Source organism: Myotis davidii, unplaced genomic scaffold (genome assembly GCF_000327345.1).
Source record: "Myotis davidii unplaced genomic scaffold, ASM32734v1 scaffold223, whole genome shotgun sequence".
Lineage (NCBI taxonomy): Eukaryota > Metazoa > Chordata > Mammalia > Chiroptera > Vespertilionidae > Myotis > Myotis davidii.
The window spans coordinates 5966635-5984164 of record NW_006294609.1 but is presented as its reverse complement, the minus strand read 5'-3'; the positions used below and the strand labels follow the sequence as shown (position 1 = coordinate 5984164).

At 47.8% G+C, this 17530-nt stretch overlaps 1 protein-coding gene and 2 pseudogenes across 1 annotated transcript; all 3 read right to left on the bottom strand.

Moving 5' to 3' along the window:
• Nucleotides 1-511: 511 nt before the first annotated feature.
• Nucleotides 512-1297, bottom strand: LOC107183942 (annotated as a pseudogene).
• Nucleotides 1262-2186, bottom strand: LOC102763034 (annotated as a pseudogene).
• Nucleotides 2187-6246: 4060 nt separating this feature from the next.
• Nucleotides 6247-13137, bottom strand: LOC102758394 (DNA-directed RNA polymerase II subunit RPB2-like). The gene is given in 5 exon segments (XM_015567281.1): nucleotides 6247-7389; nucleotides 7391-8373; nucleotides 8375-8517; nucleotides 8520-9368; nucleotides 13113-13137. Coding segments are annotated over 5 exon segments (3042 nt in total). The 3' UTR covers nucleotides 6247-6347.
• Between the last annotated feature and the right edge of the window lie 4393 nt (nucleotides 13138-17530).

Genomic DNA, 17530 nt, shown 5'->3' with positions numbered 1-17530 from the left:
TTTCTGTGCTAGGTGTCCTATAGGGCCCAGTGGCTCAGCCTCCCCAATTACCTGAGGTGGACACTCTTGGTGCACCCCTTTGTGGGTTTTGTGCACAGTCTTGTAGTTAAGCCTTGACTGTTGTAGGTATCACTGGGAGGAATTGACCTCCAGGCCAAATGGCTGTGGGAATCAGCTGTGAGAATCAGTGGGAGAACTTCTTTTTATTTTTCATTTCAAAAATCTTTTATTAGCATAAAAATGAGAATTGGAAATAAGTTGGCACCAAATAATTCACTTAAATGCATATTACAGTATTGGGGTTGAGAAACTATTTTATCCCTCTTTGCTGTTTTTCCCCCTTCTGCCCACTTTCCTGGGTGTTGGGGAACTCGCTGACAACGGTCACAAATCCAGCGACCTGATGGGATAGCACTGAGGCCCATACATAACGTGTGGTAGCCTCTGTCACACACATCACAGAATAAAAATGAGAATTGGAAATAAGTTGGCACCAGATAATTCACTTAAATGCATATTACAGTATTGGGGTTGAGAAACTATTTTATCCCTCTTTGCTGTTTTTCCCCCTTCTGCCCACTTTCCTGGGTGTTGGGGGAACTCGCTGACAACAGTCACAAATCCAGCGACCTGATGGGATAGCACTGAGGCCCATACATAACGTGTGGTAGCCTCTGTCACACACATCACAGAACATCATTTCCTCTTCATGGTGGGGCTGTCCACACACAATGCAAGTTTTACATTCCATGCACTGCCATGGGTAGGTCTTAATCATAGAAACAAGCTCCATGGTCATATCCAGGCAAGAAGGATGGCCGCTGTTCGCACACTGGGAGCAGTGTATAAGAGGTTCAGCCTTCCCTTTCTTGTTGGACTCCTTACCCTTCAGACAAATTCCACGGAGAGCATTGGGAATGACCTTTGGAGAAGTGCCCTTGTTCCTCCTCTTCTCGTCCCCGCGCCCGTCCTCAGCATAGTCCGAGTTGCCCTCGCATGCCAGCGACGGCTCGTAAAGAGCCGTGTTCAATGGCAAGAAGCGCAGCTCGTCCAGCGAGTACCTTTTGTAATATTCCTGGAACTGTCCGGGGATGAGGGCCACCGGGTAGGAGCTGACCTTGATCTGCTCTGTTGGTAACACCTTGTACTTCCCTTGAGGCACCTGGATGACGTGCGTCTGTAAGTCGAAGTATGCCCTCCTCTCCTCCATGCGCTCCCGGTTCAGGCTGCTGTTGAACTCCACGGCTTTTTTTTTTTTGTCTGTTGCTGAAAGCCCATGTTCTTTTATTGTACCCATCTAGGTCAGTTTGGGCAAAAGGCAATTTCACTGCCTAGCTCTACAAAGAGCATCTGGGAGTTGAGGTCGCTGGCCACACTCACCGCTGGTAGGGATGCATTGAAGCTGACTTGATGTTGGTTTTTATTCCACTTGGCATTTTCCCTGGTTGACCTGCTTGGCCCAGTTGTACCCCACTGAGAATTGATTGCTGCTGGCTTGGAGCACCTGTCATCTGCACCTGCTGTAATCCTGAGGCTCCTGCAAGGATTGTTCCAGTTCCTGGCTGGCCTGGCTGGCCAGACCCACTGCTGCCTGAAGGTCTCCAATTAGACAGCCCTTTTCCAAAGGCAACAGCTGCCACCAAGGCATTGGTGTCTGCAGGGTTAAAGGTCTGCTTGTTTGGCCGGAGACCTCCACTCTCTGATTCTCATTCCTCTTTGCTGATTTTCTCCAAAAGGTTTGAGCACATTTTATTTAAACTCTGGATCTGCTTCTGAGCTACATCAGCACCAATGCGGGCAGCATCTGTTGTCAGTTGCTTCTCTTGCTCTTCAACCTCAGGGTCAGGCTTGGTTCTCAGATGGTCAGGGACTACCTCATGGCTGAAAACAGGTACTCGTCCTTCCGTCTGCCGCATAAGATCTTCAGCACGGTCTGGGGACAACACCAGAGGGATGATGACCTGGTTACGGAACAGTGGTGTCTTTTTATGCTTCAAGACCTTGTTCAGAGTGTTCAACTGTCCAGAGAGCAAGGCAGAGCTGTCCAGGACAGAGGGCCAGGTCAACCGGTCATACTTGTTCTCTAATTTGTAAATGAAACTCCCCAGTGAATTCTTCAGATCAGCTACTTGACTCAGCAGTGCATCTAATGACGCTTCAAGCTGCTTCTCCTCCCTCTGCATAGCGGCGGCAGTGTCTGCAGCAACCACCCTTGGCAGCTTTCTTGATAAACTCCGCACTTTGCTGGCTTCCACTTTCTGCCTATTCTGCTGCTGCATTTGCGAGTACTCTTTGTAGTGGTCCCTGATGCGCTGGCATTCTTTCTCTTGCAGAATAACTGAATACTCAGCAGCACCTCTGAGAGAAAGCCGCCCTCGAGTTCCACTCGCTGCCAGTCAGCCCAGTTTCTCCCTGTATGAATCTGGGTCCCCAGAGACTAGCCCGGAACTGGAGTTCAGAGCAGTCGGGAACTTGAGACTCCCGATTTGTTGGGGTCCCCAAAGGTATGGACAGAGTCGGCGAAGAAGGAATGACACGGAGACAGCATTCAGTTGATCAGCAGCCTAGCCAGGATCTCTTCTAGCCAGGATCTCCAGCCAGGTTCTGTGTCTTATTGTCTTGTTACATCTGTATTTATACCAGGTGATTTTAATCCTATCAATTTCTATTCCAAAGGTTAGAGTGTTTCTTATCTCCATTCCAGGGAGTAAAGATTATGTAGCTTAAGGGTGATTGTTCGTAGTTAAAGTGATTAACTACCCACCTGGCATTTAGTTAAGGGGTTTTATTCCCTCCCTAACTTCAGGGAAAAATCCCTACCTGTGGAAACAACCTTTCTCAGGGAGGGGACCTTGGTTAAAATAACACCAAGAAGGTGAGCAAACATATTAAGAACAGTATGCCATATACGCCAGGTCCCTTGAAACATATGCTGTGCAGATGTTTCTTCCCTGCAGCGACTGTGTCAAGTAGCAAGGATGGACCGGCTTCTGGCAGATGATGTGGATCTTCGTCCCATATTGACAATCTATATGGTTCATTTTTACCTTAGAATAGCAGAGAAATCAATTGCAGGTTGCTTCGTGGTGGGAGCGGGAAAAGAAAGCATCAGTAGATTTTCTGGAAAAATCTGGAGTTAAAAATCCAGAAATATGCTTCTCTACTCCCTCCACTGAGTGTGTGCGTGCACATGCATACATGTGGACAGGGGGACTTGAGGTGTGGTTTCCGCAGATTTCTTTTCTCATTCCCCCCATAAGCTCCTCTCTCATTAGCATTCAGAAGGCAAGAGAACACTGACAGAATTCCCAGCAACAGTCCTGAATAGCACCCTGGTTAGGGACTGGTTGCCAAGTGCTGATTGCCAGTACCTTAGGTCTGGATTATGTGAACTAGTCACTGTGGCTAAGGGGATGTTACTCCTGGTTTGTCTGAGGCAATCGGGACACATCTCAGAGGGAGGAGTTTGTGCCACTCAAGGGCAAGTCAGCCCAAACTGAATGCCATTACTTGCAGGGTAAGGCATGGGTCAGCCTGAGGGTGCTTAGGGCTCTGGAGTCCTTCCCCTGGTCTTTGAGTCTCCCCAGAACGTTCAGGCATGGGGGTGTAAAGTTGCTTATAGATAAGAACAATGGTCCTCTCATCGTATTGGGTTATTCAAACTTGTCCAGGATGCACCTTCAGTGCACATGGTTTGTTGTGAACTTGTTTTGACTTGACCATAGCTGACCATCTCTGTAGGGAGATGGCTCTTGGGGTACCCGACACCATGTGAAGCCAGAGGCTCCCGAGTCAAGAGCCCGAGGGACAGGAGCAAAAAGCTGTGTAGACTGCTCCTGTCGAAGCTCTCTCCTGACCTGGCTCTGGGGCTAGAGTAACCGTGCCCCCTCTGCCAGCCTCTTGGGGTGTACTTGCCTCCTTTTGATTTCTGGAGAAAACGGTCATCTTGGCCAACACCCCTGCCTTTCTCTGACCCTCACCTTCTTGAACCTGAGTTTACTCGAGTAGGAAACAACCATCTGTAGAGACTCCAGAGAGCCATTTGCAATCCCACTGGAATTGTGCCTTACCCACCTCCCATTCCCCCAAAGAAGTCAGTGTCCAGTGTGACCTAGAGAGGGGATGGAAGAGGCATTGGTGCTCTCTTCTTACCGGAAGTCATTTGTCATGAACTTGTTTCGATTGGCCCATAGCTGCCCAGCTGCTGGGGCTGATGGATTTGGTTCATTGTGAACTTCCCTTCTGGAACCTTCTGCTCTTGAAAATGTTTACTGGTTTTGAAACTGCCTTCTCTGCACCCCTCTCCTGGCCACTGTGCTACTGGAACCAAGACACTCCAGCTTCCCCTCAGCTAACCTTACTTTCTTACTTCGCATCTTTGGTCTTAAATGTCTTCTCTAAATGACCAAACTAACTAGATGTTTTAGAAACTTTTCTAAGCCTGTTGCCGTTGGGTTAATGAAGGCCTATCACTTGAAGGTAGGATTGCCCCCAAATGATCTATTTTGGGAGAAACAACTAGGAGGAAACTACAATGCTTATTTAGTTTTGTTTTCCATGCCATGTATCTTTTTCTATTCCCAGGAATCCTCTGCATTCACCAAGATGGAGCCTCCAGGTTCAGGGTCAATTAGTTCCCTGGCCCTGATGAAGGACCTGAACAAAGCTAGTCATAATTGCTCAGTGCAGGGGCACAAGTAGCATCTCCTGGATCTGGCCTTAATGAGCCTGAATACTTAGTTCAGAGCGTCCACCCCCACCCTGACTTCCCTGTGGGGGTGATTACCCCATCTCTGCCCCTTTAAGAGTGGAAGCAAGGACACTCGGCTCCTCTAATGAGACCTGACAGTGGCTCCAGCCTCTGACTTCAGGAAGGAGGGGAGGCCTGGCCGTGGGAGCAGGCTATCTTTTGAGTGTCTCCTCCCTGACCCAGGAGAGCAAGAGTCTGTTTCCCTGCTGCTAGGGGGCACGGAGGGGATCTCTATCTCTAAAGAAGAAAGGGAGCACGCGGCTTGTTCTGTGTCAGCTCAGAAAGGAGGGATTAAACTCAAACCCGAAGCAGTCAGACATGGAGGAGGGGCAGAGATCAGGGGAGCGTCCCTCTGAGGCTGATCTGGGATGACAGGTTGTCTCAGATTCCAAACCTGCTCCCTGCTCTCAGGGGTCTGAGTACCTGAGGACCAGGTACTGCTGGGAGTCATAGGATCCCTGCCTGGAGCCTTTTTTGCCCTTTCATGTTAATATCCTTTCCCACCATGGAGCTCCAAAACCATCAAAATGTCAGGTGCCCCCTAATGAGCTGCACCTAGCCTTCTGGTCATTTCTTCTTCCTACCGTCACTCTTCCAAGGGACATGTTTGGGGTGGAAGGAGCTCAGGCTCAATCTCTCCTCCTTTCAGGTGCTTTCTTCTTAGATATTGGAAAAGTTAAGGTTTGTCATGAACTTGTTTTGACTTCACCAAAGCTGCCCAGCTGGTGGGGCTGATCCAGGTTGGTTCACTGTGAACCTTTCCTCTGGAATCTTCTGCTCTTGGAAGATGAATATATTAATTCCTTTCTATTTATATTTGCCTCTAGATTTCTGTTTCTGAAGCTTGATTTCTAGATTTGTCTGTGGACTACTTTTACTCGCAGATACATAAATATGCCAAAAACAAGCTCCTCTGTGTCTTGATCTTAATAGAACTCACATCTTGTCTCCTTGCAGGTCCATGTATCCATCATGGTCGGGAGGCATGCGCAGACCTCATTTAGGAATCCACTTGGCCCATTCTGTGGCCCCCATCCCTTGAGGTCCTCTGCTCTTTGCTGGAGGGAGGTATTAATCCTCAAGAGAGCACATAATCTTGTTAACTAGCCTGTAAGCCAATGCCCACCTTGCTTTCTCCCACCTTTAATCTTCCTTAGCTCCCTCATTAATTTCAAATGTATCAAAGAGGTTGCAAAACTTACTTTCCGGAGCATCTGAGATCTTGCTCTTCAGGATATGTCATCAGTTTGGCTCAAATAAGCTCTTATAAAAATTCTCTACAGCTTTGGATGTTTCTGACATTGACAGTGAGAATTTTCGTCAATGTTGTCACCAACCTGTCCCCAAATACAGGGACTATTCCATTGATGCTTTATATAGTCTGCAACCAGGAACTCCCTAAGATGGTAAGGGTTCTGGCATGCAGAGCCAACTGTACATATTGGTGGTATAGATTTGGGGGTAAGCTGGATTCAGGTAGGAAGAATTATTTTTTTTCACAATGTAACACATTTATTTGTTATTTTAAAAAGCTATATCATTAAAATAAGACACAAAAGGCATTGATAAGTGTCTTGTTGAGAATCTTTTAAAAGAGCTAAACACTCATCTTTTGAGGTGCAATGCTCATAGACATAAGCTCATGAAACAACAGTTTGCACGCATAAGGCATTCGCAGCAAAGAAATCTGGGTTTTATTCCGACAGCCCCTGCATTCATACGTATGGGTCCTGGTGTTAGCAATCGCCATTATTCTACAAAGATTGCAGACATGAACCTGATATGGATCTGATGCCTCAGACAGTCTTTCCCTTAAAAACTGGGCTGCTCCATGGGCAATCTGACAGTCTCGTTCCATTTCACCAAAACACAGGCCACCATCCCGGGATCTACCCTCCATGGGCTGTCTGTTAAGAATCTGAATAGGCCCCCTAGCACGAGAATGAATCTTGTCATCCACCATATGCTTCAAACGCTGCTAATAAGTGGGGCCGATGAAAATTTGTGATGTGATTTTTCTTCCAGTGAATCCATTGTACAAGACCTCATTTCCTCTTAGATGGTAGCCATAATCGGACAAAAGGTTAGAAATCTCCTGCACATTAACGGCATCATTAAATGGAGTGGCATTACCAATTTCACCTTTGTTAGCTGAAACCTTCCCTTGAAGACATTCAACCAAGTGACCAATTGTCATACGAGAGGGGATGGCATGGGGATTTATGATGATATCAGGGGTGATTCCTTCGCAGGTGGAAGGCATATCCTCTTGTCTGTACTGAATACCTCAAGTACCCTTTTGACCATGTCGACTGGCAAATTTGTCTCCAATCTGTGGAATTCTAACAGAGCGTACCCTTATTTTACAAAATTTATATCCTTCCTGGTTGAGAGTTACTATAACCTGGTCCACAATGCCTGTCTCACTAGTCCTGAGAAAAGTGCTACAGTCTCTCTTGGTATAGCGTCTGTTAGTGCTCTCCAGCTCATCTTCATTTTCAGGCAGGGTGACTGTTTTGCCTATAATAACATCATCTCCCGATACACGGACCCCGGGAGCTATCAGACCATCATCATCCAGCTTGTCATATATAGCATGCCTCATACCCTGGCATGTTTCACGTGTAGGCTTCTCAAACTTCTTCTTGGGCAAATCCTTTTTTAGACTCCTGTTCTTTGTATGATCGATAGAAAACGGACCTGAAAAAGCCTCGGTCTACCGCTGAACGATTGATGGTAGTGTATGATGCAATGGCCACAGTTGAATTGATACCTACTGGCAACTCTCTAAATCGCAGATATTCCACAGACGGTGTAGTCACAAGCGGTTTTTGAGGATAATAGAGAACATGGGCCAATGTATCCATACGGACATGAAAGTTGATGATATAGACTCCCTTGGCCTGCTTACCCATAGCAGACTGGTATGTGTTTCTAGGGGACTGGTTATGATCAGTAAATGGAATAATAGATGCACAGACACCAAGAATCATTGATGGGTGAGTCTCACAGTGTGTATATGTGGAACAATAAGCTACTTCTTTCTCTTGTAAATCATTTGGAGTCATTGCCAGCATCACTGTTTCTTCTTCTAGAGTATCAGTATATTCCACTACCCCACTGGCCACAAGATCCCGCCAACTGTGGTTGTTATATTCTCTCTCTTTCAGTTGATCATTATGTCTCTTCTTCAACAGAAGCTTTTGTTTTTCCACAATCAGAAGTGGTCTACAAATACGACCGACATCTGTATAGATCCGAATCTCCCTCTCTCGAACATCTCTGATCATAGAAACTTCAGACACAATGATGTCCATCTGACGCCGCAATTTCCTTAGAGTGTTCATAAGTTGTTCAGGATCTTTATGTATTCCAACGCAGCAGCCATTAACAAAAATCTTGGTTGCGCCAGCAATAGCTGCAGGAGAAATTTCTTCTAAATTTTCCATACTCCATTCTTCTAAAAATTCCAGAATTGGGGAAGGTTGAGATCCAACTGAAATATAAGCCATCAGGGCTAAATTCTTCACAAGTCCTACAGCATGGCCCTCTGGAGTCTCAGCAGGACACACCATTCCCCACAACGTATTATGCAACTGCCTCGGTTTTGCCAGCTTGCCATCTTCTACCGATTGGAGAATTTAAACGACGCAGGTGAGAAAGAGTGGATGCAAACGTCAGGCGGTTTAACACTTGAGATACTCCGGCTCTGGCTTGATGAGCTTTGTTTTGGTCACCCCAGTTTCCAGTCGCTAAAGAGTATTGTAGCCACCAGATATAATCCTTGTTTTAATTGCCAACTCCAAGTTAAAATCCTTTCCTCCATCAATAAACTTCTGTGCATAGATCCGAACTTCTTTAAGCAGATTCTTAAACAGGCCTCTAAATAAGACAACATTCTGTTCTTGGATGACAAAAGCTTCATCGAGAGAAGGTTTAACCATATCCCACATCTCTGCAACATCAAAATCATAAATAATATGCTCTAAAATAGCTCTGTCAGACACGAAACCTAATGCTCTGAATACAATAATAATGGGAACTTCTTGCTTGATATATGGTAGAGTTGCCACAATGCACTGACCAATAGCACTCTTTTTTGCACCCTGTCCTCCTCCTGCCAGCATGCTAACCCAAATAGTACTGGTGGGTCAGGAAGAATTCTCCAGACATGATCTACACTCTTCTGTGTAGGCAGATTTAGAATCCTTTTTGGCAAACACGTAGACTGTGTTCGTTGCCATTTTTTCTTGTGCAATTAGAACCTTTTCTGATCCATTAATAATGAAATAGCCACCAGGATCCAAGGGGCATTCATTTAACTCACAAAGATCACGATCCGTTAAGCCATTCAATAGGCAATAAGTTGAATTTTTCCTATACATAATTGGAATTTCTCCTATACATGTTTTCTGATGCTGAGTCTGAAGTTGTTCTTCACCTTTTTTAATGACTATTTTTGTTATATCAACATAAAGTGGAGCAGAATACGTGAGGTTTCGTAATCTGGCCTCATTTGGCATCAGTGGTGAAGGAGCACCATCGCTTTCCCAGTGAGTAGGCTTGGAGAGAGAAATTTGTTCAAACTTCAGCAAATATCTTGGCGGTTCTTCCACTTCTCAAGGAAAACTGGGTTGGTGATGAGCAGAAGCCCCAATATTTTCTTGTGGGAACTTCAGTGATGTGGTGTCTTCTCATTGTCTACATACTTGGAATGCAGCATCCTTATCCACACTTTTCAAATTACATATAACGTGGGGAAATGCCTAGGCAATCTCTGGCCACCTGTCCTCCTCTTTCCCCACCTTAACTTGTATCCCTGCCTTCATTTGTATACGAGTGAGGACTTGGGGGGCAGAAGGTTTATTTGTAAGCTGTTTCCAAGAAGCCAGAGCAAAGACGAGAGAGGAACAGGGAAAGAAAAAAAACACATTAAAAACATGACAGTGAGACTGTTATAATGGTGGGCGATTGGGGCTCATCCCAAGGGGACGCTCTGTGTCACAATGTAGAGCACACCACAGATTGACCCCCGGAGGGCAGGAAGCTGGGCACTCATCTATGCACTCTTAGCTTCCATTGGCTGAAGTTTTCCCAGGGATGTTAACTTTTCTGAGTTTCTAGGCTGCCCTGTGCATAAGTGACTTCTCACAGATGGAAAAAAGAGGGAATTAGCAGGTGCTTGTGCTGAAATCTTCCCCAACAGGTAATTAAAAAACTATAAAATACGTTAATTGGACCAGGTGAGGCTTTCTGCACATAGGAAAGAAGTCTATGGTAGATCTTTCTGGAATCAGGCCTTTGGAAAGAACACCAATCCTCCACATGTAGGGGTGGTGCCTTGCCAATGATGGCTTGAGAAGAGTGAAGTCCATGCAGCTCTATGCTTATGATTTTGTCACTTATCTGTGTGTGTGTGCGCACACACACGCGCGTGTGCAATAAAATTTTACTGAAAAGCAAAGAATATGGGTAGAACAACACTCTGCCTTGAGAATTCCGCCCACAATTCTGTCATATTGCTAAAATAAAATCGGATCGAGGACTCATCCAAGGCATGGGGAGATGTATAAGGGTGAAAGGAGTAAGACCTCACATACCCCCTTCTCATGCCACTGATCGAGGCTTGCAATAGCTTCCCCCCTCTGCCTAGGTCAGCTGACTGAGACATTCTTTTCTGCCTCCCCTTCATTTCTCCCCTCAGTTTCTGCCCTAAATAGATAGTGTGGCCTCTTTTCTTTCCCATTCGCTCAGCAAAGTCCCCAACTTCTTAAATCTCCTCCCTGCAGAAGGCGGTAGCCCCCCAGCTCAGGTGGGAGGCTGCCACTTCTCTTAAACCAGCTTCCTCCTAGGTACCCAGATGCCCAGCTCAGCTTCCAGCCGGCTGCGTCTGTTCGTGAGGCCATAAATCAGGAGGCCTCTGATGGGGTCAGGCCTGCTCACGTTGCTGATGGCATTAGGGTAACGAATGGGGAGTGGGTGTTTATATTAGTTTTGGCTCTCGAGTTGAAGGGAGAACGCCAGCGTTTAGCTTCGTGATAAACTCAGCACCAACACATCCCGGGTCAGCAATTATGTTTTAAAGATCCCTTGGGAGGAGCTGGGGCGGAACCTCCCTTGGAAAGTGTGGCCACCCGAGCAGGCCTACCCTGATGTGGGAGGTGGATGAGGCGTAGCACCGATGGAGGCAGTCTGGGCTGAACAAGGGACTAGTGCTAAGACTGGGCATAGGCTATTGCTGATGTTGTGTTGGAAACACACACACACACACACACACACACCACTTCTGTTCTGTGCCCCCACCACCCTGCTTCCTCCTCGGGGAGTGGATAACTGGGGTAAGCAGCTGCTTATTGGAAGACCCAGAAGTTAGTCATGCGAGCAGCTTATGGGGACGGTGGGCGACACCCGTGTGAGATAAGACAGGAAGTAGAAGCAGGCAGCGAGGGGCTCAGGTCAAGAGGCAGATCCCACAATATCTCAGAGCCCATGGGAACTCCAGAGCACAGACTGCCCCTCAGAGGAGTGCCACACTGGGCAGCCATTCACGGTCTCCAGGACTCCCACTCTACTTGGCCATAGCAAAGACCATGGTGACAGTATGAATGGTGCCATGGAACCCAAAGGTGCTACCCTATGACTGAACAGCAAGTTCTTCTTGAAGGGTACCCAAGCAGTGCACCCATGTGGCACCAGGCTGCCACATGGAGATTTCCCTACCAATACTTCCCTTCTGGGAACTCAAGTACTTTGGAGAGTCCGGCAGATGCATCTCGATAGCATGCCCATGTTAGCTAAGCCTTGTAGAATGTGTTACCCGTAGCTCCTTTATGACCCTCCGATCCTCATGGCGGGATAATTTGAGAGGTGCTTTCATTGCCCCACCAATAAATAGTGGTATTCCCCTTCACAGTGCCTCTCAAAGCCAAACTCAGAAAAGGGTCTGGAGCTATGCTTTTAACAGACTCCTAATGTCTCCAAGTGTCTGCTTTGTTGAAGACCTCAAAAAGCATAAAGGGAATATGGGAAGAAGCCACTAAGGGTGCCTAATGGTTGAGATTGCCCACAGGAGTATCAACTCTCCAGTGTTTTCAGGCCTGTGCCGAGTCCTGGCTCAGTCCAAAGCCAGGCAAGGTGGAGAAAATGCCAGGCAAAGAGGCAGAGACTCAAATGCTGGGTGCGGGCAGCTGAGCTGAACTCAGGACAGCAGCAGAGTGACCGATTATGTTTTCCAAAAATGATCACAAGACTATCTCCCCGTTTTTTTTTATTCCAAACTCAACCATGAGGAGGGATGCACAGCCTCAGCCCTGGAACTTGGACCAGACTTGTGACTGCCTTGAATGAGAAAAGATGCAGAAATGTCACCACATCAGTGGAGACTAGATCATACTCAGTGATATAACTTCCACCAAGCACTCTATCTTTTGGGATTTTTGGAAACCACCACCATGCTGTGAGGAAGCTCAAGCATCCCTGAGGAGAGGTCCACCTGAAAAGGAACCAGTAACCAGCACCAACTCACCAGCCATGTGAGCCAGGGCCAAGAATCTACTCCCATGAATGCTCAAATTGCTCCGGTGGATACCATGTGAAGATGCCTTGCCCCCTATGCCATGTCCATTCAGATCCATGGACAAAATAATCAGTGATTGTTGATTATTGAAGGCACTCAGCCTGGGCAATGGATACATGATACAAAGAGCATTCCAACTCTGAGATCCCAACAGTGAGAGTTGGGAAAAGAACACAAAAGAACATATCATTAAAAACTTTTTCAATTATAGTTTACATTAAATATTATTTTGTATTAGTTTTAGGTGTACAGTATAGTGGTTAGACAATCATATACTTTACAGTGTTTCCCACCTGGCGCCATGCATAGTTATTACAATATTCTTGACTATATTCCCTATGCTGTACTTTACATCCCCGTGACTGTTTTGTGTCTATCAATGTGCCCTTATTAATCCCGTCACCTTTTCCACCCAGTCCCCCAACCCCTATCCCTTCTTGCAACCATCATTCTGGAGCTAGAATAACCCTTCATAGGTGTCCCAGGATAGTCTGGCCCAGCCTTTATACCCCTGCATGGGTATGTCACTGGCTGTGGGCTACACAAGGAAGAGCATGACTTTGCCTAGGCAGCGGTCTATAACTAAGACAACCTATAAAGGGTGGTTCAGCCCAAGGAAATGCAAGGAAAAGAATGGGGCAGGAAGTGACAACTGGAGGAGATGACCTCTGAGCTGAACTGAGAAGGTCCCATAAGTAAGACTTGGCTGGGTGAAAGCTATCAGGGGAGAGAGGGAATGTGTAGACAAAGGAAACATCACAGGTAAAGGGGGGAGCAGACACTCACTAGTCCCATTGCTGTCCTTGGCCATGCTAAGCAGGTGCCTGTTTCAAGCCTCTTCCCCTAGATACCTGCATGGCTCACTTCCTTTGCACTAGCATGTTCTTGGAAGCCTTCCTGAGGAAGTGACATTTGAGCTGATGACTCGCTGAAACAGCAGCCTGTGCTGTCCCTCACCCTGCTTGACTTCCATGCTCTTATCACTCCCTGAAAGAACTACCTTCTCAGCTGTCTTCTGGTATGCACTCTCTGTCCCAGGATAGGAAGCTGCCTACTCTGTGTTCCCAGCACCCCCAGCCTTCTGAGCGGCACACACATCTGGCTATATTCAAGGCCTTTGCCCTGCATGAGTGAAGGGATTGGAGAGAAGCAAGGGCCAGGGGTTGAAATGTAAGGTGACGACAGGTGCTAGGAGAGGACCAAAGGGTCCTGGTCGAGAAGCTTGTGTAGAAAACATGGTCCATTCTGATGCATTGCCAGGTGCATTGACACCTGGAGTGGATGTTCTGGGAAGGACAGCGTGGTCGTTCTCCTGGAGCCCTGGAGAGACAGGGACCTGCACTACAGCTGACAGGAACCTATCCCTCTCCAGGCCAGATGGCACCTTAAGCCATCCCAGGTGTGGACCCTATCAGATCCCCCCTCAACCGCCCCCCCACCACCACCCCGAAAAGGCCCTTTCAGAAGGGTCCCGTCAGCTTGCCTTGAAGTCTCACACCTTCCTGGGCAGGATGCTCCTTTATTGCAAAATCCCCAACTGATTGTTCTCAGGACCAAGCCCTTTGATGGTTTTATTGTTCCTAAATTCACAGCAGGCCCCAATAACTTCAGAGCAGGTAGAGAATGCAGAGCTGGGAGGCTACGGGAAGCGAATGGCCCAGGATCAAGGCAGGAGATTGTAATTTCTAAATCTGCTGGACCAGACTTGCCTCTGAAGGCTTCCACGTGCGGGGCGGGGGCAGGCCCTGCAATCTCCGGCCCAGAATGCCATGACTGAATGGATCAAGGTGGTCTTCCACCTTCCAGGGCTTCTGAACACACCTGCCTCTGCTGCGCGTGACATGTGGGTCCGTGCAGCTGGCTGCCATTCTGCCCAGAGATGACCAATTCTGGGGCCAAGTGTCATTGGAGACTTGAATTGATGAGGCTTCATACTGGCTCCTACTGGGACCAACTTAGTTGATTTGCTGGCTTAGAGTCTGTGTGAGAGATCTCAAACTGAGACAAAAATACGGGTACAGTCATGGCCGGTGTCGCTTGGTGGTTAGAGTGTCGGTCCATGCTCTGAAGGATCATGGCTTTGATTCCCAGTCAAGGGCACATACCTGGGTAGCAGGTTTGATCCCTGGTCTGGTTAGGGCACATGTGAGTGGCAATTCCCAGTGGTATGCTGGAGCCAGCATCATTTCCAACTGCCCATGGAGTAGGTTGAAGCTGGTTGGGGTGGATGTATTCACACCATAGGAATTGGCAGATGCTATAAATCAGAGAGCCAATTGTTAACCGTTTCCCAGCACACCACTGACAATGCCTATGAGAGATAGGAGGGAGAAGCAGCACAGTTGGGCAGGGAGAGCCTCAGCCTATTCAGCCTATACACCAATCAGGAGTTCAAAAGCAAAGACTGGCTTCTAGCAGAGAAGGTTGTTGGGCAGAAATGACCAGACCCAAGTGCCCCTGCCATGCGCAGTTATTGTCAGGGAGCCCCTGGGGAGAGCACGATTTCAGCTTGAAAGCCGAGGCTGACCCTGGTTTGTCAGCTAACCCATTCCTGCAGCTGAACGGAAAGCTCTGAGAGGTGCATCTTCATGCTCCTCGGGAACCGGCCTCTCTGAACGAGACCCACAGGCATACTCACTAGGTCCTGTCATGAGACCACTGGCTATCGAGCTCCATTTCTGCACCCCCACGTCCTCTCTGGACCAGACTGTTTTACTTCTTGTCCATGTTTGCTTTCTGGTGGCCACTTGGGTTTAGTCAGTGGAGACGGAATCAGGAGGTCAGAGTGTAAGAAGGGGGTGCTGGTTATGTATTGACTCCAACCGCAGAACCTCAGACCTGCCATGCCCTTTACGGAGTTGTTTGCCCCTAGTGTGGCCCAATATGGTGGCTCCTCCGTGAGGTCCCAGGCGGAAGGCAAACGCCAGGAAATTCAATCAAGGGAATTTAATATAGAGACTCCATTTCAAAGGCCCAAGAGCATTGCTAGATCAAACGGGATAAAGTGAGACAACCCAGCGATTAGCAGCAGCTGGGAGGCTCTGCTCAGAGGATGGAGGGCAAAAGGAAGGGGCGGCACCGCCTCCCGCTTTGGTTGGAGCCATCGGGTTGCATCTGGAAAGGCTTTGGACTTTTCCAGTGGTCGCTGGTGACTAGGGAAGGAGCTGGCCAGCGACAGGAGCTGGAGGTAAGGATGAAGCCACACATGAAGAGGAGAAGGAAGGGGAGAAATGGCCTGGTTCTCCTTCTCTACTGACTCCAAACCAAAGGCAGCTGGCAAGAAGCTAGGAAACAGCAGGCATCTTCCTGCGCAGAGCTGAGCAGAGGGAGGGGGGAAATCAGTGTAAAGGCAAACAGGTCATGACTTCCAAAGCAGTCCTGGCCTTGCACACAGTAGGTATTCACATATTTTAAGACTGGCATCTTCTCTCATTCAAGGAGAAATGAAATGGAACAGACCTTCAGGGATGCAGGAGAGCCCATCTGTTCTTGACAGTCTTCTGACTCTTAGCAGGCCCAGATTTCATGTCCACGGGCTTCTGTGAGATACACATCCTGAAAATAACTACTCTCCCCTCTTTTAAATTGTTAACTGGGTTGAGTTGGGCTGATCTGTTTCACAAGTCTTGATTAGAACAGCCTCTGATTGTGGGAAGGCATGGCTTCAGGTGGGAGAGAATCTTGCTCCATAACTTTCCATTGCTAATTATTGCCTTTAGGATCAAGTCCATTCCTTTTTCTAAAAAGCCTCACATGCAGGCTGTAGAGGTTCAACTAGACAGCTGCATCCTTCGTTTTCACTTCTACTCAGGATCCAGCGAGGATCATCTCAGACCTGGTCTCAGTTGGCTATTGCTGTGTAAAAATGCCTCAGGACTCAGTGACTTGAAGAGATAAGCATGCGTTATTGTTACTGAGTCTAGGATTTAGCTGGGTGGGTATTCTGGCCTCAGCTGGGCTCATGCATGTACCGCCAGCCAGCTGGGGTTGGGTAGGTGGCTTTGGACTTTGTCATGTATGGGAGGGTGGGGATCGACTGGTCTAGAAAGGCCTGGTCTGGGACAGCTGGGCTGCTTGGTCTTTCTGTCATCCTCTAGCAGGCTGGCTTGGGTTCACTCACATGGTGGTAACATGCTCTCTGCACTCTTTAGACTCTGCTTTGGACTCTAGTTACAGGGAAGTAGTAGATGCCATAGTGTCCCACCCAGATCTTTCTGGACCAAAGCTTCCTTCCTCAGGTGCTGTGAGTTTGGGCTGCTGATGACCCACCCATCAGTTGCTCTCTGGGAACTGCTCTCTGCTGAAGTTAACCACTTCACCCAACATGCTTCCTTCCCGTGGGCTACCTGCGTTCAATGGTTAGTCTATGAAGGTGTGAAGCTCATCTCTCCTCACTCCACTGTGGAGCTGGGATGGGCTTGGAGCGTTGTCCCGAGGCTCTCCATGGGTCAGCAGAGGCCTGTTTCAGCTGCATTGCCATTCAGTTTCTCCCAGAGCCCAATTCTCCTCCCCCAGTTCCCACAGGCGCTGTTCCTGAGGACCCTCCCTAGTAAACCCACCTGCATGCAAACCTTGAGAAACTCACCTCCAACATGTGACTTTGTTACTGTGGTTGAAAGAATTGGACCCACATCTTGAATGTTCACCAGCATACCACTAGTGACATGTCAACAAGCAGCTCTCCAGGGGAAGTAGTTTTCATTTGTATGTTTGCCAATTACCATGGTGTAAATACTCCCACCATGACCCAATTCAAACCATTCAGGTCATTGAATGTGGAAGTGGGAAGAGAGATGTGCCAGATGGGCTTACAGGTCGGCTGAAGCAAGCTCCAGGCCACCACTGACCCCAACCCAGCATACTCACCCGTGTGCATAGGTAACAAACAACATTACTGTGAAGCAATACCTGCCCTTACTGTACATAGTGAACTCTGGTTTCCTCTCTTTTTCAAAGCCCAGCTCAAGTCTCTAGATATAAGGCCTCTAAGAAGTGACCTGCAGTTTGAAATGTGTATTAGCAATGGTCCTGCTTGGCGCAGCAAATGGCAGCTGAATGCAGGAAGGAGGGCATATGAGGCAGGACCCCTCCTGCCTGTCCAGGTGATCCAAGATTTAAGTCAGCCAGTGGGGAGAGAAGGGTGAGTGGGGGTATTTTTGGTTTTTGACATTAAAAAGGTTGCAAAACCTCTTTGTAGATTTAGT